The sequence below is a fragment of the Annulohypoxylon truncatum genome (assembly GCF_022578515.1).
Source record: "Annulohypoxylon truncatum strain CBS 140777 unplaced genomic scaffold F4807scaffold_12, whole genome shotgun sequence".
In the NCBI taxonomy this organism is placed as follows: domain Eukaryota; kingdom Fungi; phylum Ascomycota; class Sordariomycetes; order Xylariales; family Hypoxylaceae; genus Annulohypoxylon; species Annulohypoxylon truncatum.
Window position 1 is genome coordinate 54,744 of NW_025953798.1, and position 20,002 is coordinate 74,745.

The window sequence follows — 20,002 nt, forward strand, 5'->3', positions numbered from 1 at the left end:
AAGGGGTTATTAGTGATGCTTCCAAGATCCATCTATAAGAGGTACCTTTGTATTTTATAGAGCTCCACCCGCCGAAATGCTAGGCCTAACCCCACATCTGCCCCGCATACGTCAGTGATACAAGGGTTGCCGCGATGCTCAATTAGTCCCGATAATTCGACGAATTTTCATCCAGCTTCACTCAAACATTACATCGTCGCGAATCACCAAACGAGAAATTTTGTTGTTCGTCGTTTGAAAGGACATACCGATACAACATAGTATACCAAGTCCTCAATCAGAATCGCCATAAAAGGAGAGCGCCACCAAAGTACCCCCAACTCACAATCCCCTCGGCGCGCGCTCCGGGACCGGGGACCGCCCCCCAGGAAAAAGAGAGAGACAAGAAAATGTCTTCTACTCCGGAATCCGTCAAACTCGTACCTCTTCCCCCCTTCAAACCCGACCTGTACCAGCGCGCCTGGCAATCGATACCGCACCCGACGCTCCCGCTCCTCGCCACCGCGCACCAGAAATCCGTAACCGTCTTCTCGCTCACGACCCTCTCGGCGCACAGCGCGCTGACCAACGGCCACGATCGCTCCGTGCGCTCCACGACCTGGAAGCCGAATTTGGCGCCGCACAAGCTGTGCCTCGTGACCGGCAGCTTCGACTCGACGGCGGGACTATGGCGATGGACCGATGACGAGAATAACCACAACAGCAACCTCGAGGTGGAAGTCACGAACTCCTCCGACAATGACGAAAAAGACGACGAAAAAGACTGGGAGTTGATAATAATCCTAGACGGCCAAGACTCCGAGATCAAATCCGTCGCCTTCTCGCCGACGGGCCAGTTCCTAGCGACGTGCAGCCGCGACAAGTCGGTCTGGATATGGGAGGACGTAGGCGCGCGCGAGGACGACGACGAGTGGGAGACGGTGGCGGTGCTGAGCGAGCACGAGGGCGACGTCAAGGCCGTGGCCTGGTGTCCGGAGACGAACCGCGTCGGAAGGCGTGGGGGTGGCGGGGGCAGGTACGGCAGCGACGTGTTGGCGAGTGCGAGCTACGACGATACTGTGCGTGTGTGGCGCGAGGAGGGCGAGCAGGAGTGGGTCTGCGTCGCCGTGCTCGAGGGCCATGGGGGAACCGTCTGGGGCGTGCAGTGGGAGCCTAAGCCCAGAGGGACCGCGTTCCCGCGTCTGATGACGTGGAGCGCGGATAAGACGATTCGGATATGGACTTTAAAGGAAGAAGACGAAGAAGAGGAGGAACGGACCCAGCATGCGTGGGGTGGTGGTGGTGGTTTGGGAGGGATCCCGAATACGATGCGTAGGAGCTTGAAGGAGGAGTGGGAGTGCACGGCCGTGCTGCCGCAGGCGCATACGCGGGATATATACTCGGCGACGTGGAGTCCGGAGACGGGCATGGTGGCGAGTACGGGAAGCGACGGAGTCATCGCCGTTTACGCCGAGAGCACAACCAGCGAGGCGGGTCCAAACGGGACGGTGGAGGACGAGGCGGCGGCGGAGCTGGATGGCGATGTTCCTATGACTAACGGTCACGCGGAAGAGAAGCCGCAGGAGAGCAAGAAGTGGAAGGTCGTTTCGACGACGTCGGCTGCGCATGGCCCGTACGAGGTGAATCATATAACGTGGTGTAAGAGGTACGATCAGGGGTGTCCGCCGGAGAGAAGAGGTATTGAGGAGATGCTGGTTACGACCGGGGATGATGGCATTGTTCGACCGTGGCAGGTTATACAATCGTAATCGTCTCTCCTGAGGGCCGAACCAAATCTGTTTGTTGCTCGAAACTGTACATAATGGGATTACCGCGCCTTGGATGGCTAAATACCACATGTAACGAGCTACGAGCAAAACAAATCCAAGAAGAAAAAAAGACGTTGAACATTGTTAGGCACTTCTCTCGTGGAGAGAATGTGCCAACTCCATACCTACCTACTGTGCAAGAATTATTCAAGGACTTCTAGAAAACAGGTTCCGGGAAGCAAACGTCGCCAACTACTCATCTCAACTACCATTCCAACTCCCGTAACCACCTCTTTTCATCCAGCTCCTCTCACACCAACCAAGCAGATAGGTAGGCAACACCCCAACGAACGAGTCCTCACCGCCCCTCACTCTCACCCAACGGCTCGCAGAAACACCAAAGATACACCATCTTCCGCCAACAGCACCGCGAACACCACTCATCCCCACGCCTGACCCCAGCCCCAGAGCCAGTCAACGTGGACAGCAAACTCCAGCGCTGATCCGCCGGCCTTCCGCACGTCTTGCACGTCCACTGGGCCCGTTCCCGCGGCACGGGTATATCGCAGCACTGCCCAGGCAAGTACGAATCATCACGAACCCGTAGTCCCCTTAGCCCTCGACTCGGCGTCCTCGCGTTCCCTTCTCCGCCCACACCCGTCCCTATCCCTCTCTCCAAAATACTATCGAACGTATGTCTAGGCCCAGGGACAGGAGCAGGAGCAGGTCGACCGACGCCGGAACCCCGCATAAACGGATGCGTCTCCAAATTTCCGTGGCCGCTGCGCACGCCGCGGAACGGCTGCTCGGCGAAGACGGTGGAGGGGTGCGGGGCGCCCGGGTAGTGGTGCGAGGCGCGGCCGCCGTTCGCCGACAGCCACTCCGCGTACGCGAGGGGCGTGGACGGGGACTGGTGCGGCGGGTACAACGGCTTCTGCGGGTACGCGTGGATGTTAACCGTCTCGACGGCGGGCGGCGAGTGCCGCTTGCTGATGCTGCGCAGGCGCGGCATCCTAACCCCGCTTAGGCTGTCGATGGCGCTGCTCCCGCCGGGCTCTGAGGTCTCGCCGCTGACGCGTCTGCTGCTGCTACCGTGCCGATGGTTGCCGAGGGCCGGCGAGGTGGAAATGTCGTCCAGGCTGAAGGATAGCTGACGACGTAGGGGTCGGCGGGGAGGCGTGTTTTGGTTACTGGGATTTTCGTTGGGCGTGTTCTTGCTTCCGCCGCTTAGAGTGGAGGGCTGGTGCTTTAGCAACGGCGAGATGTTTGACCCCGCGAGACTGCTTCCCGTGGCGGCGGTTCGCAGTGTCGCGATGCTGCGCTGCTCGGCGATGGGCGCGAGCTCCGTGCCATGGCCATACAAGAATGGTGTCTCGAACGTGGACGTCGAGGCTGACAGTTCGAGTCTTGATAACGGTGACTCCGAATTCAGGTCAATGGGACTAAGCTGGGGAGGCGGAGTCACAGGCCTGCTTGTCTTCGTTGGTGTCGAAACCGGAACCAGGGCTGGATCTGGAGTTCGGTAGGGGGACCTAGCTGTGTCGCCTGGATCCGATGCCCAGGCTGCATCGTAAATAGAGTTGTGAGGGCTGGGTTGGCTCTCAGAGGAGTCTTTGCGGTCCCAGAGGGTCTCGGGAGAGCTTTGGCGCGTGGAGGTCTTGCTAATATTGGATCGGTTTGAAAGAGGGATGCGAGATCTATAAGTGGTGGCCGAAAGACCATTAAGGGCACGTTTAATATTGTTGTCCATGTCTCATGTTAATGGTGACGATACTTTTGCTATCTAAGTATCTGGATGATGCAAATAATCCTATGCCAATCGTTAAGGGCTCGAGGGTTAGATGCTATGATAGGGAAATATGATGTTATTCGGAGCATCAATCTTGTTTTGCGTCTACGTTGATAAATTGCTCGATTACACTCGCTGGGGATGTGCCTTCTACTCTCTTATAATAAACATCTTCACTCGAGGCAAGAGGATATTTACGTCCGTTTGAGCAGCGGCTTCCCCATACGTCTTAGTTTATAACATACTCGTACTTGCCTCGTGGTCGAAATGGCGACTACTATTCCTTCCGCTAGATTATTAAAAGGGGGGTATTAATAAATGGAAGTCAAGGTGAATGCAAGACACGCCCTTCTTTATTGCCGTCTAAACAACTGGTATCATAGTATCATTAGTCTTCCCATTATGAGGGGTTCCTATGCAATGCATTTTCCTGGCCTCCTAACCAGAACGCCGTATGCCCATGTAGTCATTACTCCGTGCTAGCCTGGATACCTTCCGCTGCAAGCGCCTTCTGATACTCTGCGATGCCTTTGTCTAGGGACTCAATCGTAGGTTCGAAGAGCGTCAATACAGCCTCTCTACCACCACGAATATTCTTGGAGTTGAACTTGATCTTTCTACCGGTACGTTCGTAGATCTGGTATATTTCCTCCTTTCTTTTCTTGATCTGTTGCTCACGCACTTTATCAGCTTCCTCGGCGACGGCATTAATTCTGTCCTTAGATCGCTTAAGAGCCTCGGCCAGATATCCAAGTTCGACGGCTCGATCGGGGTCGCCCGAGAGGAACGCTGACCAAAATTGCTTGACGAATTCTACAGTGGTGGCTTGAGTCAAGTTGCAAATTTGGGTCACGTCCGGGGGCAATCCCATGGGTGATGTCTCGTCCGAGTCGTGGCCGAAAAGTTGAGCTCGTCTCTGCGCCATACTATCGAGTATTTGCTTTTGCGCATCCTTTCGTGACGCTCTCGAACCAACATGAGCCGGCTTCTTTCCCCCTTCATCGCTTTCGCTGTCGTCATCAATACCCAGCGACGAATGGAGATCAACACCGCCAGCACTGTATTGGGCGAGGCCCTTTAAATCGCCCTGCACATCCTTAAGTACCTTCGACGGTTTCTGTTTCTCGTAGACAGCTGCTGTCTCAGAGACGGCACTAGCGTCGCTCGAAAAGAAATTGCTCTGCTCCTTGATGTTGAGAATGATACGGTTTTCTTCGACATCCCCACGAAGATCGCGCAGGGCAAGTTCTCGATAGGTGTCGTTGTCCGGCTCTACCGGAATCGTAGGATCATTTTCGCGCGACGTAGTGCTAGCAAGAAGCTTCTCGCTGATGCTGTTCAGCGTCTGAATGATGGGTACCTCCTTTCCACTTCTGGGTCGCATCTCGACATCCTTGCGGTTTCCACTCTTCAATCCACCCTGGTTCTGTTCGTTTCCTTCCACGTCAATGATGTGTGGTATGCGCTGGGATAAGAGCTTGCTCTTGAAGTCCTTGATATCGTCGTATTCATCGTACTGGTCAAAGAGTGAGTCAGGCTTCTCAAGCTCTGTAACGCGTTCACCCCTTAGCTGCTTAGACAGCTTGCTGAGGAAGAACCTTTCCCAGAAATCATTCTGTTTCACGGGAGGGACATTCTCATTGTAGATTCGTTTGACCAGAGGATGCTGGTTGAGGATCATTTGAATCTGTTCAACACTAAACTTGATCTTCAGCTCACTAGGCTTATTCGGATCATTGCTCTGCTCCATGGTAGGCTTCACCTGGGCCAGCACGTTGTAAGGGCCCTTCTTTTGATTGTTCTCAATAGCATGAGCGCGGAGCAGGTTGACCCTCGCAGACCAGAATTGCGTGTTGAACGTGGTATCTGACATGGATTCGGGTTTCGTCTTTCGACCTTCCATGTACATCTGGGAAAGGTTACGATCTGCCCTTAAGAGGGATTGCTGTAGTACGATGTCATTCTTCAAAGCTTCGTCGTCGAATAGATGTGCCTTCGTTGGCTTTGAGTTCACAGTGCTGGCGAAGGCCATTGATCCTGAGCCACTGCCCCCCGAGCCACCTGAAGGTGCGGCGGCGGGTCGCGGGATGCTGGGGTCATTATTCTTGACTTCGACAAGAAGTTTGGATAAAAGATCTCTGATCACATTGGCCTCCGCCCTTGGGTCCGAGGGAGAATTGAAATGGAATAAGTAAGCTGTTGGATCCGCACTTCCAGGGGGTTTATCAAAAATCTTTAGCATAACCTTAGCGGCACTATCGGGGGTTTGCTGAAGATCTAGCAAAAACGTTATTAGTTTGACCTTTTTATACAGTTGGAACAAATGTTCTTACTGGTGATATTTGATATGGATAACGACACCGACGGTGGACCACCTAGTGCGGTGTTGGGAGTCCATATGACATTCTTCTGATCAGGAGTGAGTGTGAGGATGCCATCCTTTTTTTTATAGGCAGCAGCGCCCGTAGGAATAGCCATCTTATGCTGTGGGATAATGTAGTGAGATGAAGTGAAGGTTAACGTCCTGTAAGCGGAAATGAGAGCTCCAGGCCTTGAGTGCAGCAGCCTCCTTAGAGGCTGCACGTGGTTCTTCTTGAGGATTTAGTACAGCAATGTCGTTGTGTATATATCGTCTTGACCTATGTTCGTTTAACGGACCTGGAATGGAGAGGAATACAAAGAGAACACCCAAGCGTGGGTGGAAAACGCTCAACAAATCACCCGTGTGACCACATGCAAGAAGTGCCTGTGCTGGTTTGCAAATAGAAATTATCGGTCGGCTCTGTTAAAAAGATTTTATTGAATATGTAGAATGTTTTGATATGATTCACTGCAGCAGGAAGAGCGTTTGAAGGCAGTCAAATACGTTATTGCACTAGCCACAGGCGATTGTTGAAACAGACCAGGACCAAGCTTTAGGTACATAGGTACATACTCCAACAAAGCCACAGAAAGCGTGAAAAGTGGCTGAAGCTCAAGGTGTTCACATGTACCTATCCTAGCAAAAAGAAACGTTTTAATTGGATGGAATATTTCTAATGCAGCAAACTGTCCAGGGTCAAGCTGCTACGTGACGACATCTTGAGACAACATCATTGAAACGGGATATTTATTGGCATGTCGTATCTTCACCGCAGAATAGTCTTAGGGTTTATTGTGAAGATTCGGTTATTCCCTTGTAATTTTCCTAAGTTGAAGTTGATATTTCCGCATCATTGAAGACAAAACCCCACTTGGAGACGTCAACGTGGAATGCGCTCATTATTATTCTTGGATGGTGACACAGACATCCATACATGAAAGCTGTGCACATACCTAGCGTACCTAACCGTGACACGAGACCATCTCATTATTTAGGTAAGTTCTGAGCACACAGTACACAAACTATTTTAATCAATTGAGTTCATGAGCATTTTCGATTGCTCTACTTAGGCACTTCTAACGTTCCAAGTTGAAATACCTATGTACCTAGGTAACTAGTTGAGTCTTTTGCAAATATGCCTAATACTGCATAAATGCAAAAGCGGTAAGTCACTTGAGCGATAAAAAATCCATTGCCAAAGTCGTCTATAAAAAAAGCCTACATAGCCTCGGTGGTTTTTTTACGGTAAGAGTCGGACCTTTCCACCGAATCAAAAGCCCACAATTAAAGCGCTGCCCTATCCCAGCTTTGTTCTGAGAGCCGAATTTAGCCTGTAATTACATTTCTATCACTTATATGCATAGAGTGGCAATCAATGAAGCAGGGTTAGTTGCATATGAAAGAGCCTTTAATCGAATAATCGGCAGCCCCGGGCCCTTCTTGGCTACTTTGATCTGCGACCGGGTGATGACAGGGGCAGTCGCATTTGCCAGTCGCTTTGCTGCATTTTTACTTTCTCCAACTTGAAAGTGTGACCTTTCCCAGTCCATCCAAGTTTCTTTCCCTTCAGCTTCAACACCACAACTCTCTTACCTAGTAAGGTTGTTGTTCATCCAGACTTACTCCGCCGCTCCTTAATCTCTTCTAGAGATCTTGGTATCTCGCCCTTCGGTAGGAGTTTTAATTAAAGTCATTATCCCAGGATTTTTACATGCCACAATAGACAAGACTCAAGAGCCTGCCCTGTCTTCCCTATCTTCCCAGTCTTCCGTACAGACCTAATACTCTTTTCTTAAAGCTGTTGAAGCATTAGCCTGGCGCCATGCTGAGCAGCACCCTTCGGTCTTCGACCAGCCAGCTCCTTAGAGCTAGCTGTCGAACTTCAAGATGCGCCACTCAAGCTTCGAGATGTTACTCTCTTAGCTCCGCCCGCCGTCCGCTTGCCGTCGCCGCCCAGAAGAGGCAATCCTCGACCACTTCCACTCCGTCTCCAAATGACAACTTCTTGTCCGGTAATACCGCGAATTATATCGATGAGATGTACCTGCAATGGAAGGAAAACCCGGAGAGTGTCCATGTATCATGGCAGATCTACTTCAAGAACATGGAGAGTGGCGATATGCCTATCCAGCAGGCCTTCACTCCTCCCCCAACTCTTGTACCCAGCGCAACAGGAGGTGTCGGACCATCTGTAAGCTTGGGAGCCAGCCAGGGTTCTGATGTGACGAACCATTTAAAAGTCCAGTTATTAGTTCGCGCATACCAGGCCCGCGGCCACCATAAGGCCAATATCGATCCTCTTGGCATCCGTAATGAGCAAAAGGGATTTACCAATGTTAAGCCCAAGGAACTGTCCCTCGAACACTACCAATTCACGGAGAAGGATCTTGATAAGGAGTTTTCACTTGGCCCTGGAATCCTTCCTCGCTTTAAGCGTGAAGGCCGAGAAAAAATGACTCTGCGCGAGATCATCGCCGCATGCGAGAAGATATACTGCGGCTCATATGGTGTCGAATTCATTCATATCCCCGACAGAGCCAAGTGCGACTGGCTAAGAGAACGCGTCGAGGTTCCTCAGCCGTTCAAGTACTCAATTGACGAGAAGCGCCGAATTCTCGACCGCTTAATCTGGAGTTCTAGTTTCGAGTCTTTCTTAGCCACCAAGTATCCCAATGACAAGCGATTCGGCCTGGAAGGTTGCGAGACGCTCGTGCCTGGCATGAAGGCACTCATCGACCGAAGTGTCGACTACGGCGTAAAGGACATCGTCATTGGAATGCCTCACCGTGGTCGTCTTAATGTGCTCAGCAATGTCGTCCGCAAGCCAAATGAATCCATCTTCAGCGAATTCGCGGGTACGGCTGGTGCCGAAGATGAAGGATCGGGCGATGTCAAGTACCATCTAGGAATGAACTTTGAGCGACCTACGCCATCCGGCAAGCGAGTGCAGCTTTCGCTGGTTGCCAATCCCTCGCATCTGGAGGCTGAAGACCCGGTTGTGTTAGGAAAGACCAGAGCTATCCAGCATTACAACAATGACGAGTCGACACACCGAACTGCCATGAGTGTGCTGTTGCACGGTGATGCTGCTTTTGCCGCACAGGGTATCGTATACGAGTGTCTCGGTTTCCACTCCCTGCCGGCATTCTCAACCGGTGGAACGATCCATTTAGTCGTGAACAACCAAATCGGCTTCACTACCGATCCCCGATTTGCCCGCTCAACCGCGTACTGCACAGATATCGCCAAGGCCATCGACGCACCCGTCTTCCATGTCAACGCCGACGATGTTGAGGCTGTTAATTTCGTCTGTCAATTAGCTGCGGATTGGCGTGCTGAATTTCAGTCGGATGTCGTCATTGATCTTATCTGCTACCGCAAGCACGGCCACAACGAGACTGATCAGCCATCCTTCACTCAGCCCTTGATGTACAAGCGCATTACCTCCAAGGATCCCCAAATCAACATCTACGTCGACAAACTACTCCAGGATGGTACATTCACGAAGGAGGACGTCGAGGAGCACAAACAGTGGGTATGGGGCATGTTAGAAGAAAGCTTTACTAAGTCGAAAGACTACCAGCCAACATCGAAGGAATGGACCACCTCAGCTTGGAACGGCTTCAAGTCGCCCAAAGAATTGGCGACCGAGGTATTGCCGCACATGTCAACAAACGTCGACCAGAAGACGTTGGAGCACATTGGTGAGGTTATCGGCTCTGCTCCCGAAGACTTCAAACTTCACCGTAACCTAAAGCGTATTCTCCAGAACCGCACTAAGTCGGTCCTTGAGGGTAAGAACATTGATTGGTCGACTGCTGAAGCTCTCGCCTTCGGCTCGCTCGTCACCGAAGGTCACCACGTCCGTGTCTCTGGTCAGGATGTTGAGAGAGGTACCTTCTCTCAGCGTCATGCTGTCTTCCACGACCAAGAAAATGAGAGCACGTACACCCCCTTACAGAACGTCAGCAAAGATCAGGGCAAATTTGTTATCTCTAACTCTTCCTTGAGCGAGTACGGCGCTTTGGGTTTCGAGTATGGTTACTCTCTGTCTTCTCCGAACGCATTGGTCATGTGGGAGGCTCAGTTTGGTGACTTTGCCAACAACGCACAATGTGTCATCGACCAGTTCATCGCCTCCGGCGAGGTTAAGTGGATGCAGCGAACCGGTTTAGTCATGTCTCTTCCTCACGGTTATGATGGACAGGGTCCCGAGCATTCTTCTGGACGTATCGAGCGATATCTACAGCTCTGCAACGAAGACCCGCGCGTATTCCCGGCACAGGAGAAGCTTGATCGCCAGCACCAAGACTGCAATATGCAGATTGCTTACATGACAACTCCTGCTAACCTATTCCACGTCCTTCGCCGACAGATGCACCGACAATTCCGAAAGCGTAAGTTATTCAAAGCCCAATCCAAAGTAGTAAGTACGATTACTAATTTGTGTAGCTCTTATCATCTTCTTCTCCAAGTCGTTGTTGCGACACCCCTTGGCTCGTTCCAATATCGAGGAGTTTACGGGACCTAACGCCCATTTCCAATGGATCATCCCCGACCCCGAGCATGAAGCTGGAACTATCAAGTCTCCGGAAGAAATTGACCGCGTCATTCTATGCACTGGTCAGGTATGGGCAACGCTCCACAAGTACCGTGCCGACAACAAGATCGACAACGTCGCATTCACTCGAATCGAACAACTCAACCCCTTCCCGTGGGAGCAACTCAGGGAGAACTTGGACATGTACAAGAATGCCAAGACCATTGTCTGGTGTCAGGAGGAACCGCTCAATGCCGGTGCATGGAGCTTTACCCAGCCGCGTATTGAGACTCTGCTGAACCACACGCAATACCACGACCGCAAGCACGTCATGTATGCAGGACGAAACCCTTCGGCATCTGTTGCCACTGGTCTCAAGGCTGCGCACAAGAAGGAAGAGGAAGACCTGCTGGAGATGGCGTTCACTGTATCGCAAGACAAGCTGAAGGGCGAGTAAAGGGAAGAGGGAAAAAAAGGCGAGCATTTATTCATACGAGGACGGGGCAGGCATTAGCTTTTCATGATGTTTCTTGTATTTTATCTTGTGTATAACGCAGCCTCGGGGTCACAAATCGAGGCTACATAGACGGGTGGTGACTAAGGGTTTCCGAGCAGCGTAATGCATATTTTCATACCTTCAGGCCTAGCATGGTGCACATGCAACGCCGAGCATTGTAAGTCTAAACGAGATCTATGTAGTGCCACCTTGTTCCCGAGCGAAGATCAAGCGTATATCGGACCGGGACTCTCAAGAGGTGAGTAGTATTGCTTTGCCGAAATGTGAGCCCGATATAGCTGGGGTAGTGATAAGCACCCTGCTTCACGCCCCCGATTTGCCAATGGCCGAAGTTTACTTTATCTCTGATATCGGCATGCATGTCAGCCCTGTGACGAAATCAAACTGGAACCAACAACTATGTTACGAGGTGATATCCGGAAGGCTTTCCTAGCGGGGTTCATATTCAACGGTGCGTTACCCCGAGTCAAACGGCCGTCTTTGTCGCGAGCCTTCTTAAGCTTCGAGAGCTCTACTTCGCCGATGTCGTTGCATACCTACGTAGTCTGACGGAGTATCAAGCTGAGACGCAACGCCAATGCCCAATTTCCCACGATACTCTTGCAACGATGGATTCATTCACCTTTCGAGAGCGTGGCCAGCACGTAAAAGAGAAAACCCGAGCTCGGTTGACGGATAGGTATAGCTGGAAATTACCCAAGCAGACTAGCAGCATCGCGCCGTCTTACGTCTGGACCAATGCCGGTATGTTAGCTATTCGATTTTACACAGGCATTAGCGCACTCCTTAACTAACCACGTTGTATCCCCGCAACAGATCAAGATCCGGTGCCAGAGGATAAACGGACTTGGACGAGTTGGGCGTTCATCGGATATTGGTACTCCGATCTGGTGACGGTCTCGACATGGACCGCCGCCAGCGCCATAATGACCACGGGCTTAACGGCTACCGATGCCATCCTGATCGTTCTAGTTGCAGCTATAGTATGCTTTTTTTTCTTCGTGGCGTAAGAAAGGACCTGAAAATTTTTGCTAATCCCACGGCCACCGCAGTGCAACGCGATCCCGACAGTCCTCAACGGCGCGATCGGTGCGGACCTGCACATCCCGTTCCCGATCGCGTGCCGGGCCAGCTACGGGTACTGGCTGAGCTACTTCTGCGTCGTGACGCGCGCCGTCCTCGCGCTGTTCTGGTTCGGCGTGCAGAGCGCGAACGGCGGGACCTGCGTCACGGCCATCATCACCGCCATCTGGCCCAGCTACGCGCGTCTGCCCAACACGCTTCCCAAGTCCGCGGGCACGACGAGCCAGGGCCTGCTGAGCTATTTCATATATTGGTGCATACAGTTCCCGCTCCTGCTGATCCCGAGCCATAGGCTGCAGTACCTGTTCTGGGTTAAGACGGTCCTGGTCACGCCGATGGCGCTGGCGATGGTTATCTGGATCACGGTCGTGGCGGGCGGGCAGGGCGAGTTCTTTTATGCGCCGGCGACTGTGTCCGGGTCGACGAGGGCTTGGCTGTGGTTGTCGAATTTGGTATATTCTCAAACGTTCAAAATCAACTTATGTATGGCAAAAGCAGCTAACGAATGAAAAAATCAGACCAGCGTAACAGGCGGGTACTCCACCCTCGCAGTCAACATCCCGGACTTCTCGCGCTTCAGCAAGACGCGCGGCGCACAGCTGTGGCAGCTGCCCTTCATCCCGCTCTTCAAGACGCTCGTCGGCATCTTCGGCATCGTGTCGGCCAGCGCTTCCAAACAAGTCTACGGCACCGTGTACTGGTCGCCGCTCGACATCATCGGGACCTGGCAGGGGTCCGCGGGCGGCCGCGCCGCCGCCTTCTTCGCCGCCGCCGTCTGGCTGCTGGCCCAGGTCAGCGTCAACGTCAGCGCGAACGGCATCAGCTTCGCCAACGACGTGACGACGCTGGCCCCGAAGTGGCTGAATATCCGTCGAGGCGCGATTCTGGCCCAGTTGTTGGGGGGCTGGGCCTTGTGTCCCTGGATCATCGTGTCGTCCGCCGCCGCGTTTCTAAATTTCATGAGCGCGTACGCCATATTCATGGCGCCGATCGCCGGGATCTTGGTCGCCGATTACTGGGTCGTTAAGAAGAGGCGGTACGATGTGCCGGCGCTGTACGATCCCGAGGGTATTTATAGGTACGGTAAGTACGGTGTTAATTGGAGGGCGCTGGTAGCGACGGCGATTGTGATCGTGCCGTTGCTGCCGGCGCTCGCGAAGAAGGTTACGCCTGCGAATGTGCATATAAGTCAGGGGCTCGTGAACTTGTTTACGTTTAATTGGCTGTACGGGTTCTTCGTGGCGGTGGTGCTGTACTGCGGGTTGAATTACTGGTTCCCGGATCGGACGACGTTGATTCCGCACGTGGTGCCCGGAGATGCGCCGGTTGTGAGGGCGGTTGACGCGGATGTGGAGAGCGGGACAGGGCAGGATGAGAAGATGATGGGGGAGGAGGTGAGAAGCGAGCCCGGGAGGGATCCTGAGGTTAAGGGGGTTGGGGATATCACGGCTATATGACTCTCTTGGGTTCGGAATATGCAATTCATTTTTTTATCTATTCTATCCACATCGTCGCAAGACGTCCTATTACCAGGTAGGAAGCTTCCTAAGCAGCCTGGCAAGTTCCCCCCACCCGCGCGCACCCCTTCGGACAAGGGTACGCGGGATCGTACTGCCAGAAGAAGAACGGGTCCGTCTCGTTCGTCAGCACGCCGGCGACGAGCCGGCTCGGGTTCGGCAGGTCGAAGGACTGCCGGAGGACCTCGACGGACGGGATCCGGATCTGGCCCCAGCCCTTGGCGACGAGCGCGTCGATCGTCGTCCCGTACACGTACTCGCGGAACCCGGCCCAGCGGATCGCCGACGCGCACATCGGGCAGCTCTCCGCGTTCGTGTACAGCGAAAGGCGCGGGAAGGCGGCGCTCGCTTCGCTGGGGGAGAGCTTGTACGGCCCCGAGGGGTCGGTGAGGATGCGTGTGCAGTTGGCGATGGCTGACATCTCTCCTGCGATTTGTCGCGTAAGCGTGAACTTGAGAAGAAGGTTGGGGAGTGTTTAGGAGGGGTAAATATTATCTACGTACCGTGAAGCGTCGGGTTGCCGGTCGTGCTTCCGCTGTTGGCGCCTGTGCAGACTAGCTCACCGAGCTCCGAACTGCCGGTGTGGTTCACGATCACGGTGCCGAACGCGGCGAAGGGACATGGCTTGCCGAGGGCGAGGTTGGCTTGGCGCATCCAGTACGCTCTGGTGCTGAAGGGAATGCCATTGATTGAGAGTGTCGGATCGCTGACGACGGTTTGCTGCGATCTTGGGTGGAAGTGGTGGTCATCGTGACTGAGTACCGGACTCGAGAAGAATGAGACTGCTTGTAGCAGTAATGGGAGCCACATCGTGTCGTGCCTTAGTATTAAGTTTGAAGTTCGAAGGCAATTAATGTGAAATTATTTTAAGTGTGCTGTGCTGTGAAGACTACAGTTGTAAATATACTTTGTAGGTACTGATTGAATCATCACGAGTGCTCGAAAAGGGTCATAGCTCCCTCTATATACGTCACGGCTATCAGCCATAAATCGAGATACCAACCACCCATATTCTTTACGATAGGAGCCGATTTGAAAAGGGAAAAAGTAACTTCTCCATGTTGCGATAGCTATCGAAATTCGGCCTACAATGGGATGGAGAGCCCCGCGTCTTGGTACTACATCCGGATGCGACAGGGATCCCGCGAGCCGTATCAACGGCCGTCTCCGACAGATATCTATCCATGCACGTTGGCGATAGAGCATATCGACGCCGAGGATAGACTATATCAATCATCTCCTCCACGCTAATGAACTACTTTTTTAGATCTACATTTAAATTCACTGTAGATCATTAGATTAGCCCAAGAAAATAAGAAAGACGTCAAAAATGTCCCCAAGCGCTCTAAACGCAGAAGCAAGCTTCACGATCACGCCCATGACCAAATCTCCCAAAGAGAAACACGATTATGGTGCAAGTGTAACCGGTCTAGATTTGAATGATATTAGCGGTAAGCGAGTCTTCTATCAAACAACAGGTCACAGTATTCAACTTGGTCAGATGCGGACGTCCGTCATCTAGCCGATGCTATCTGGACCCACAAAGTCATCGTAGTCAAGGGACAGAAAGATCTTGCGCCGATCAAGCAATGGGAGCTCGTAACGCGCTTCGACCCCAGATCGCCCCAGGTTCATTCTCACGGGGATATGAAAACCTTCAACAGTAAAGGCGGTTTGCTTTCCGTAAGAAGTCCGAGAGCCCCAATCCTAGAAATTTAGTTCTAACGGTAGAAAAGAAAAGCCGCGAGGTCGTGGGTATTCCAGGTGCCGAGAATGTCCGTTTAATCGGAAAAGGCTTCCAAGGAGAAGACCACTACGGCATCAAGAATATGACCATTACTAAGCCCCTCTCCCACGACTGGCACGGAAAAGAATTGCCAGAAGAGGAGTTTAACGCAGGCAACGTTCGATTTCAGCGTTGGCATATGGACGCACCGTTGTATGCGAGGGATCCAGCGTGGTTCACCACCCTGCGTTGCATAAAGCGGCCTACCAAACCCGATGTCAATATCCGGTGGGATGATGGCTCTGGTCTCAGCATGAAGGCAGAACCCGGCCTAACCGCGTTCATCAGCAGTATTCAAATGTATGAAATGATGACGGGAGATGAGAAGAATATGGCTGATCATAGCTGGGTTGAATATGCGCCCCATCCGGTATGTTAAGAATCACTCCGACCTGAATACTAGGTGCAAATATTAACTATTGTAACTAGTATATGTGGATAGGTGACTGCAAAGGTAATTCTAACGGCCTTGGCCTCGTAAGCCAAGGCAAGGAAAAGAAGCTCGGGGATCTAGGTGACTTCGAACAGAAGGATGTGAAAACATACCCTATGGTATGGGTAAATCCTGTAACAGGCGAGAAAGCTTTCCAAGTCCACGGAATATGTGCGAGGAAGTTGTTTCTTCGCTCGTCCCCGTCAGAAGAGCCTAGGATAGTTGAGGACGTCGTGGAGATCAGAGAGTTGTTAAAGGGTATCCAGGAAAGAGTATTGAAACCCGAGTATATCTTGATTCCGAGTCTAGAGGAAGGGGACATCGTCATGTGGGCGAACTACCAGATGTTTCACACGGCGATTGACTATCCAGCCTCATACGGGCCTCGAACCATGCATCAAGCCAATATTGCTTCATCCGCTCCCCCAGTTGGACCAAATCCTATCCCAGGAATAGCCTAAGTTGGGAAGTGGAATGAGCAACAACATTGAAACGTTGGGGTTGACTAGTTTGGATAGGAGTTCATGGGACGGAGAGTTATCGCAAAAGCGACAAAGCAATACAATAGGGATTTAGGTTTTAGGTATCTAGGTAGGAGGGATCCCGTATGATCCATATCCAAATTGGACAATTATTTTCTTCGAAGAGCGATCATGCGAGATTATTTCTCAGTCGATGGCTTTCTGGGAAAGTTCATCTGCCAATCGCTTGATATAGAAGTCTCTCATGTCGAATGGCAGCTTATTGAAGCCATTCGCAATTCGTGTAACATCAAGTCGACCTTTTTCATACTACAACAACGGAGTCAGTAAGTATTACACAAAACTTTAAACAATACTCACAGCCGCAAGGTCTCGGTTCCCATAAACATCTCTCCCGGATGAGTAGCCGGCTTCGAGATTCCGGAAGAAGACGTTGACAGCGACCCCTAGGTTACTCAACGGGGTAGCAGTATGCAACCATAGTGGTGGAAGAAATAGCATATCCCCTGGGTTGAGCACAGCTTCGTGGGGATGTGTCCCGGCTAGAGACGGCGATTGAAGTTCGGAAAATACATCAATGCTCGAGCTTGATGACCCCGGAGCAAAGGAAAGGCGAGTAACGTCTGAGGGTGGAAATAAGATGAATCTCTTAGAGCCCGCTATTTGGCAATATACGTTTGCCATAACCTACTATAGCGTTAGTCAATGATGCTTGAATCCGATTCTATGGATCCTCCTACATCGTAATGTAACCACATGTTTACTGGCCCGGTAATTCGTAACACGGAACTGAACTCATTTTCTTTCACGAATGACAACGCATCAGGTAATTGAAAGTCATCTGCCAATTGGGGAAAATCCACCCTGATATTGGCTGGCTGGTCAGTTGGGTGATCCTCCGAGAGAGCACGCAGATATAATTTATTGCCTTTTTCGATCTCTTGCATCGTGCTTCCAAACGATTTCGTGACGTAGGTGAAATTCTTGCTATTGAAATCCATCTTGGCGCTATTTGCTTCGTGGACGACGACCTGGTGAATCGATTAGATTGGATCCACCAGGAAGTCAGGGTAATCGTTACCTTCCGGTCAAAACCAAGTTGCTTCACGATGTGTTCTGACGACCAACTTTGAACACAGCCTCCCAGATTACCTCCTTCGATGACCACTGGCTTTCCGGCTTTCAGTGCTGCCAAAAACGCAGCTGCTGTTCCGATTTGGACCCTTGGTATATCAACCTTAACTGCAACTTGTCCGTTATGTAAGGAAGCCGGCACATCTTGGCGTTTTGCCTCGTCGGTAAGTTCAACAATCCTTGAATGTTTCCATATTCTTGTCTTACTTTCAATTAGTGTATCGTTGGTGACTGCTTGATTGTACTGTAGTGTAAAACAGCCGTGGTTCCAGAATGTCCCCATTGAGAAGCAGGTAGCTCCGCCACCCATAATGACTAATTGATTGCCGTCAACCAATTCTATCGATACTCCTATTAACAGTGGCCGAGGGACGACTTCTATACGGTAAGTCGAAAGAATTTTATAGTGCGAACCAGAGATGTCTACAACTAAGACTTCGATATCTCGTGTAACTATGCCGTCTGCGATGATTCCTCCGATCACAGTCAGATGTCCTTCGGAGGAAACAAAACCTGTAGCCCCAAAGCGATTTATCAGACCATCAGGATTATTGATGCCGTGCACATCTCGGGCCCAGGGGCCGGGGATCTCCATATCCGATAGAGGCGTGAATGAAATCGTAGGCTTGCCAGTTTCTGGAAGCTCCAAAACCCATCGCAAGATTTGACTAGCAATGATGCCTTCCTGAGAGATACCTCCTATTAGCACACCAGAAAACTGAACACCGTTACTTGTTGAGGAGCGGGTTGCCTCATGGAGACTCGTCAAAAGGCCACCAAAAATGGGTACATAGTTCGACCCTAGAATCTCACACTCGACCCAGCCAGAGCTTGGCGAATAGAGAAGACACCCTTCGAAAATTGTCGACGATCCGGATTTACCTCCAATTAAAAGCGCCATATTGGAATTACCAAGTCTTGTCATACCATGTCGATAAATGGGCAATGGGAGATCGTCCACCCGTTGCCATGTGTTAACTCTCTTATCGAAGAGCCAACAATCGCGCAGTGGACTCGATGGGGAAGTCCTACCACCTACGAGAAGACTCCTATAATCACCCAGGTCTGTAATCGTGTGGCACATACGACTATTAGGACCTGTGTGATGGGTTACGATATCCTGTAGAGGCGATTCCCTTTCATAGAGATCATATGACCTTAATCGAGTGTTTGTCCCAGACCCGAATGTGTTAGCCAAGAATTCCTCTCCCAGATTATTCTTCAGTCTCATCGCGGCGCCGAATCGACGTTGACCTCGAGTACCAGAATATTCGCTAAAGTCTGCGCTCAGGGGTGATACCGGGATTTGAAGCCCTTCTACATTTTTCGAGCCATTAGATATTGTTGGAATGCTCTCTGAATTAGTCGTAGCAATAACCACGCAGTAATGCCCAGCGAAGAGGGCAAATTCTTCCCACTCGTCAAAAGGTTCAAGCTCAATAGCATCGATCTTTTTCCTCTCATCTGCCGGTAACCATTGGTCGCTACACCATATATGCCAAAGGGAATTGACGTCAACTTGTGACCAACCCCGGCTGGTGAAGCGATTCTGTTGAGATTCGAGTGTTGGGTAAGCGAAAACGGACTTCAGGGGCGTCTTCAACTTCTCGAAATGAGCTAACATAGTCTGCGCAAATGGATGATCTTCGCCATCTGGAATGATTTGTTCGAGCAAGCAAAACTCGGCTAATCTAGTTAGCTTCAGCCAATAGACGAATATTCGTAAAAGGAGACCGCCTACCGTGTCCGAGGGTGCTAGCCCACTGAATGACTGAATCGGCACCTTCGGTCTCCATGTAAGTGATGGAGACTTCAGCTACGAACATAAACTTGCAGTCAGCAATATCCACTACGGTCGAGAGTGCCTGTTCTATATCAGAGATACGACGAAGGTCACATCCGATCTCGATGTATTGGTCGCTCTGCAGCTGTACATGATGTCCCACGTTAGTCTTCAACCCGGTTAAGAGAGAGTTGAGTTCTGGGGTTTCCTGAACGATCCGGCATTTTTTCTCTATCAGGTCAGGGAAATCAATGTCCACGAATTTGACATTTTGACATTCATTCGGATATCTCGTCATGCACTGCCAGGGGAGCACGTCACTAAAAGAATCAGGGGCTGAACTATAAGGTGGTGATATGAAATCTCACCTGCCACAGCCTAGATTGATAACCACCTTCTTTTTGTCTGAAGGACTTTTCAGAAACCGACGTACGGCAACATCAATTACGTGCAATCGAATATAATAGCCTCGATTAATCAGTGGAGCTCGTCGTTGGAATTTCTTGACGAAGAAACGGAAGAAGTGCGGCTCATCAGGATAGTATATGCGTTCAACACTCCTCTTGGACACTATACTGCTACTATTTGTCTTGATGTAAGTGGATTAGAAAAGAACGGATTGTATTGTGTACATCAAGTAGGCTTGATTGAGACATACAGCCATGACTAAGTCGTCCAGAGCTTGTTGCTTTGCCGAACGGCTAGATCCCTTCTGGGCCTTGTTGCCAGGATATTGAGGCATCTTAACCAAGGAGAATAACGAGAGTAAATCCTCAATATGAACTTATAAAGGCAAGACAATCGGCCGTCAAGAGATGAAAAGGTAAA

At 51.2% G+C, this 20,002-nt stretch overlaps 7 protein-coding genes across 7 annotated transcripts; 4 read left to right on the forward strand and 3 right to left on the reverse strand.

Moving 5' to 3' along the window:
- The first annotated feature begins 164 nt into the window (after positions 1 to 164).
- Positions 165 to 1,927, forward strand: F4807DRAFT_51020 (WD40 repeat-like protein). The gene has a single exon (XM_048003130.1). The coding sequence runs from the start codon at positions 390 to 392 to the stop codon at positions 1,746 to 1,748; it is 1,359 nt and encodes a 452-aa protein (XP_047855042.1). The 5' UTR covers positions 165 to 389; the 3' UTR covers positions 1,749 to 1,927.
- Positions 1,928 to 3,796: 1,869 nt separating this feature from the next.
- On the reverse strand, positions 3,797 to 6,374 carry F4807DRAFT_421757 (uncharacterized protein). Its single transcript, XM_047997609.1, has 2 exons — positions 5,871 to 6,374; positions 3,797 to 5,814 (listed from the first exon to the last, which is right to left on the reverse strand). Exons 1-2 carry the CDS (start codon positions 6,013 to 6,015, stop codon positions 4,007 to 4,009), a joined length of 1,953 nt encoding a protein of 650 aa, XP_047855043.1. The 5' UTR covers positions 6,016 to 6,374; the 3' UTR covers positions 3,797 to 4,006.
- Positions 6,375 to 7,585: 1,211 nt separating this feature from the next.
- On the forward strand, positions 7,586 to 11,126 carry F4807DRAFT_51041 (2-oxoglutarate dehydrogenase-like protein). The gene is made up of 2 exons (XM_048003131.1): positions 7,586 to 10,296; positions 10,352 to 11,126. The coding sequence occupies exons 1-2, from the start codon at positions 7,722 to 7,724 to the stop codon at positions 10,894 to 10,896; spliced, it is 3,120 nt and encodes a 1,039-aa protein (XP_047855044.1). The 5' UTR covers positions 7,586 to 7,721; the 3' UTR covers positions 10,897 to 11,126.
- Positions 11,127 to 11,564: 438 nt separating this feature from the next.
- Positions 11,565 to 13,496, forward strand: F4807DRAFT_459368 (uracil permease; the record flags this gene model as incomplete). The annotated part of the gene is made up of 4 exons (XM_048001349.1): positions 11,565 to 11,700; positions 11,773 to 11,939; positions 12,009 to 12,491; positions 12,558 to 13,496. The coding sequence occupies 4 exons, from the start codon at positions 11,565 to 11,567 to the stop codon at positions 13,494 to 13,496; spliced, it is 1,725 nt and encodes a 574-aa protein (XP_047855045.1).
- Positions 13,326 to 14,468, reverse strand: F4807DRAFT_51073 (cytosine deaminase). The gene is made up of 2 exons (XM_048003133.1): positions 14,060 to 14,468; positions 13,326 to 13,982 (listed from the first exon to the last, which is right to left on the reverse strand). Exons 1-2 carry the CDS (start codon positions 14,364 to 14,366, stop codon positions 13,585 to 13,587), a joined length of 705 nt encoding a protein of 234 aa, XP_047855046.1. The 5' UTR covers positions 14,367 to 14,468; the 3' UTR covers positions 13,326 to 13,584.
- On the forward strand, positions 14,433 to 16,332 carry F4807DRAFT_51065 (Clavaminate synthase-like protein). Its single transcript, XM_048003132.1, has 4 exons — positions 14,433 to 15,007; positions 15,058 to 15,239; positions 15,293 to 15,712; positions 15,772 to 16,332. The coding sequence occupies exons 1-4, from the start codon at positions 14,887 to 14,889 to the stop codon at positions 16,234 to 16,236; spliced, it is 1,188 nt and encodes a 395-aa protein (XP_047855047.1). The 5' UTR covers positions 14,433 to 14,886; the 3' UTR covers positions 16,237 to 16,332.
- On the reverse strand, positions 16,149 to 19,916 carry F4807DRAFT_466933 (LCM-domain-containing protein; the record flags this gene model as incomplete). The annotated part of the gene is made up of 7 exons (XM_048002427.1): positions 16,149 to 16,566; positions 16,618 to 16,944; positions 16,998 to 17,288; positions 17,339 to 19,077; positions 19,133 to 19,494; positions 19,543 to 19,763; positions 19,833 to 19,916. 7 exons carry the CDS (start codon positions 19,914 to 19,916, stop codon positions 16,444 to 16,446), a joined length of 3,147 nt encoding a protein of 1,048 aa, XP_047855048.1. The 3' UTR covers positions 16,149 to 16,443.
- Between the last annotated feature and the right edge of the window lie 86 nt (positions 19,917 to 20,002).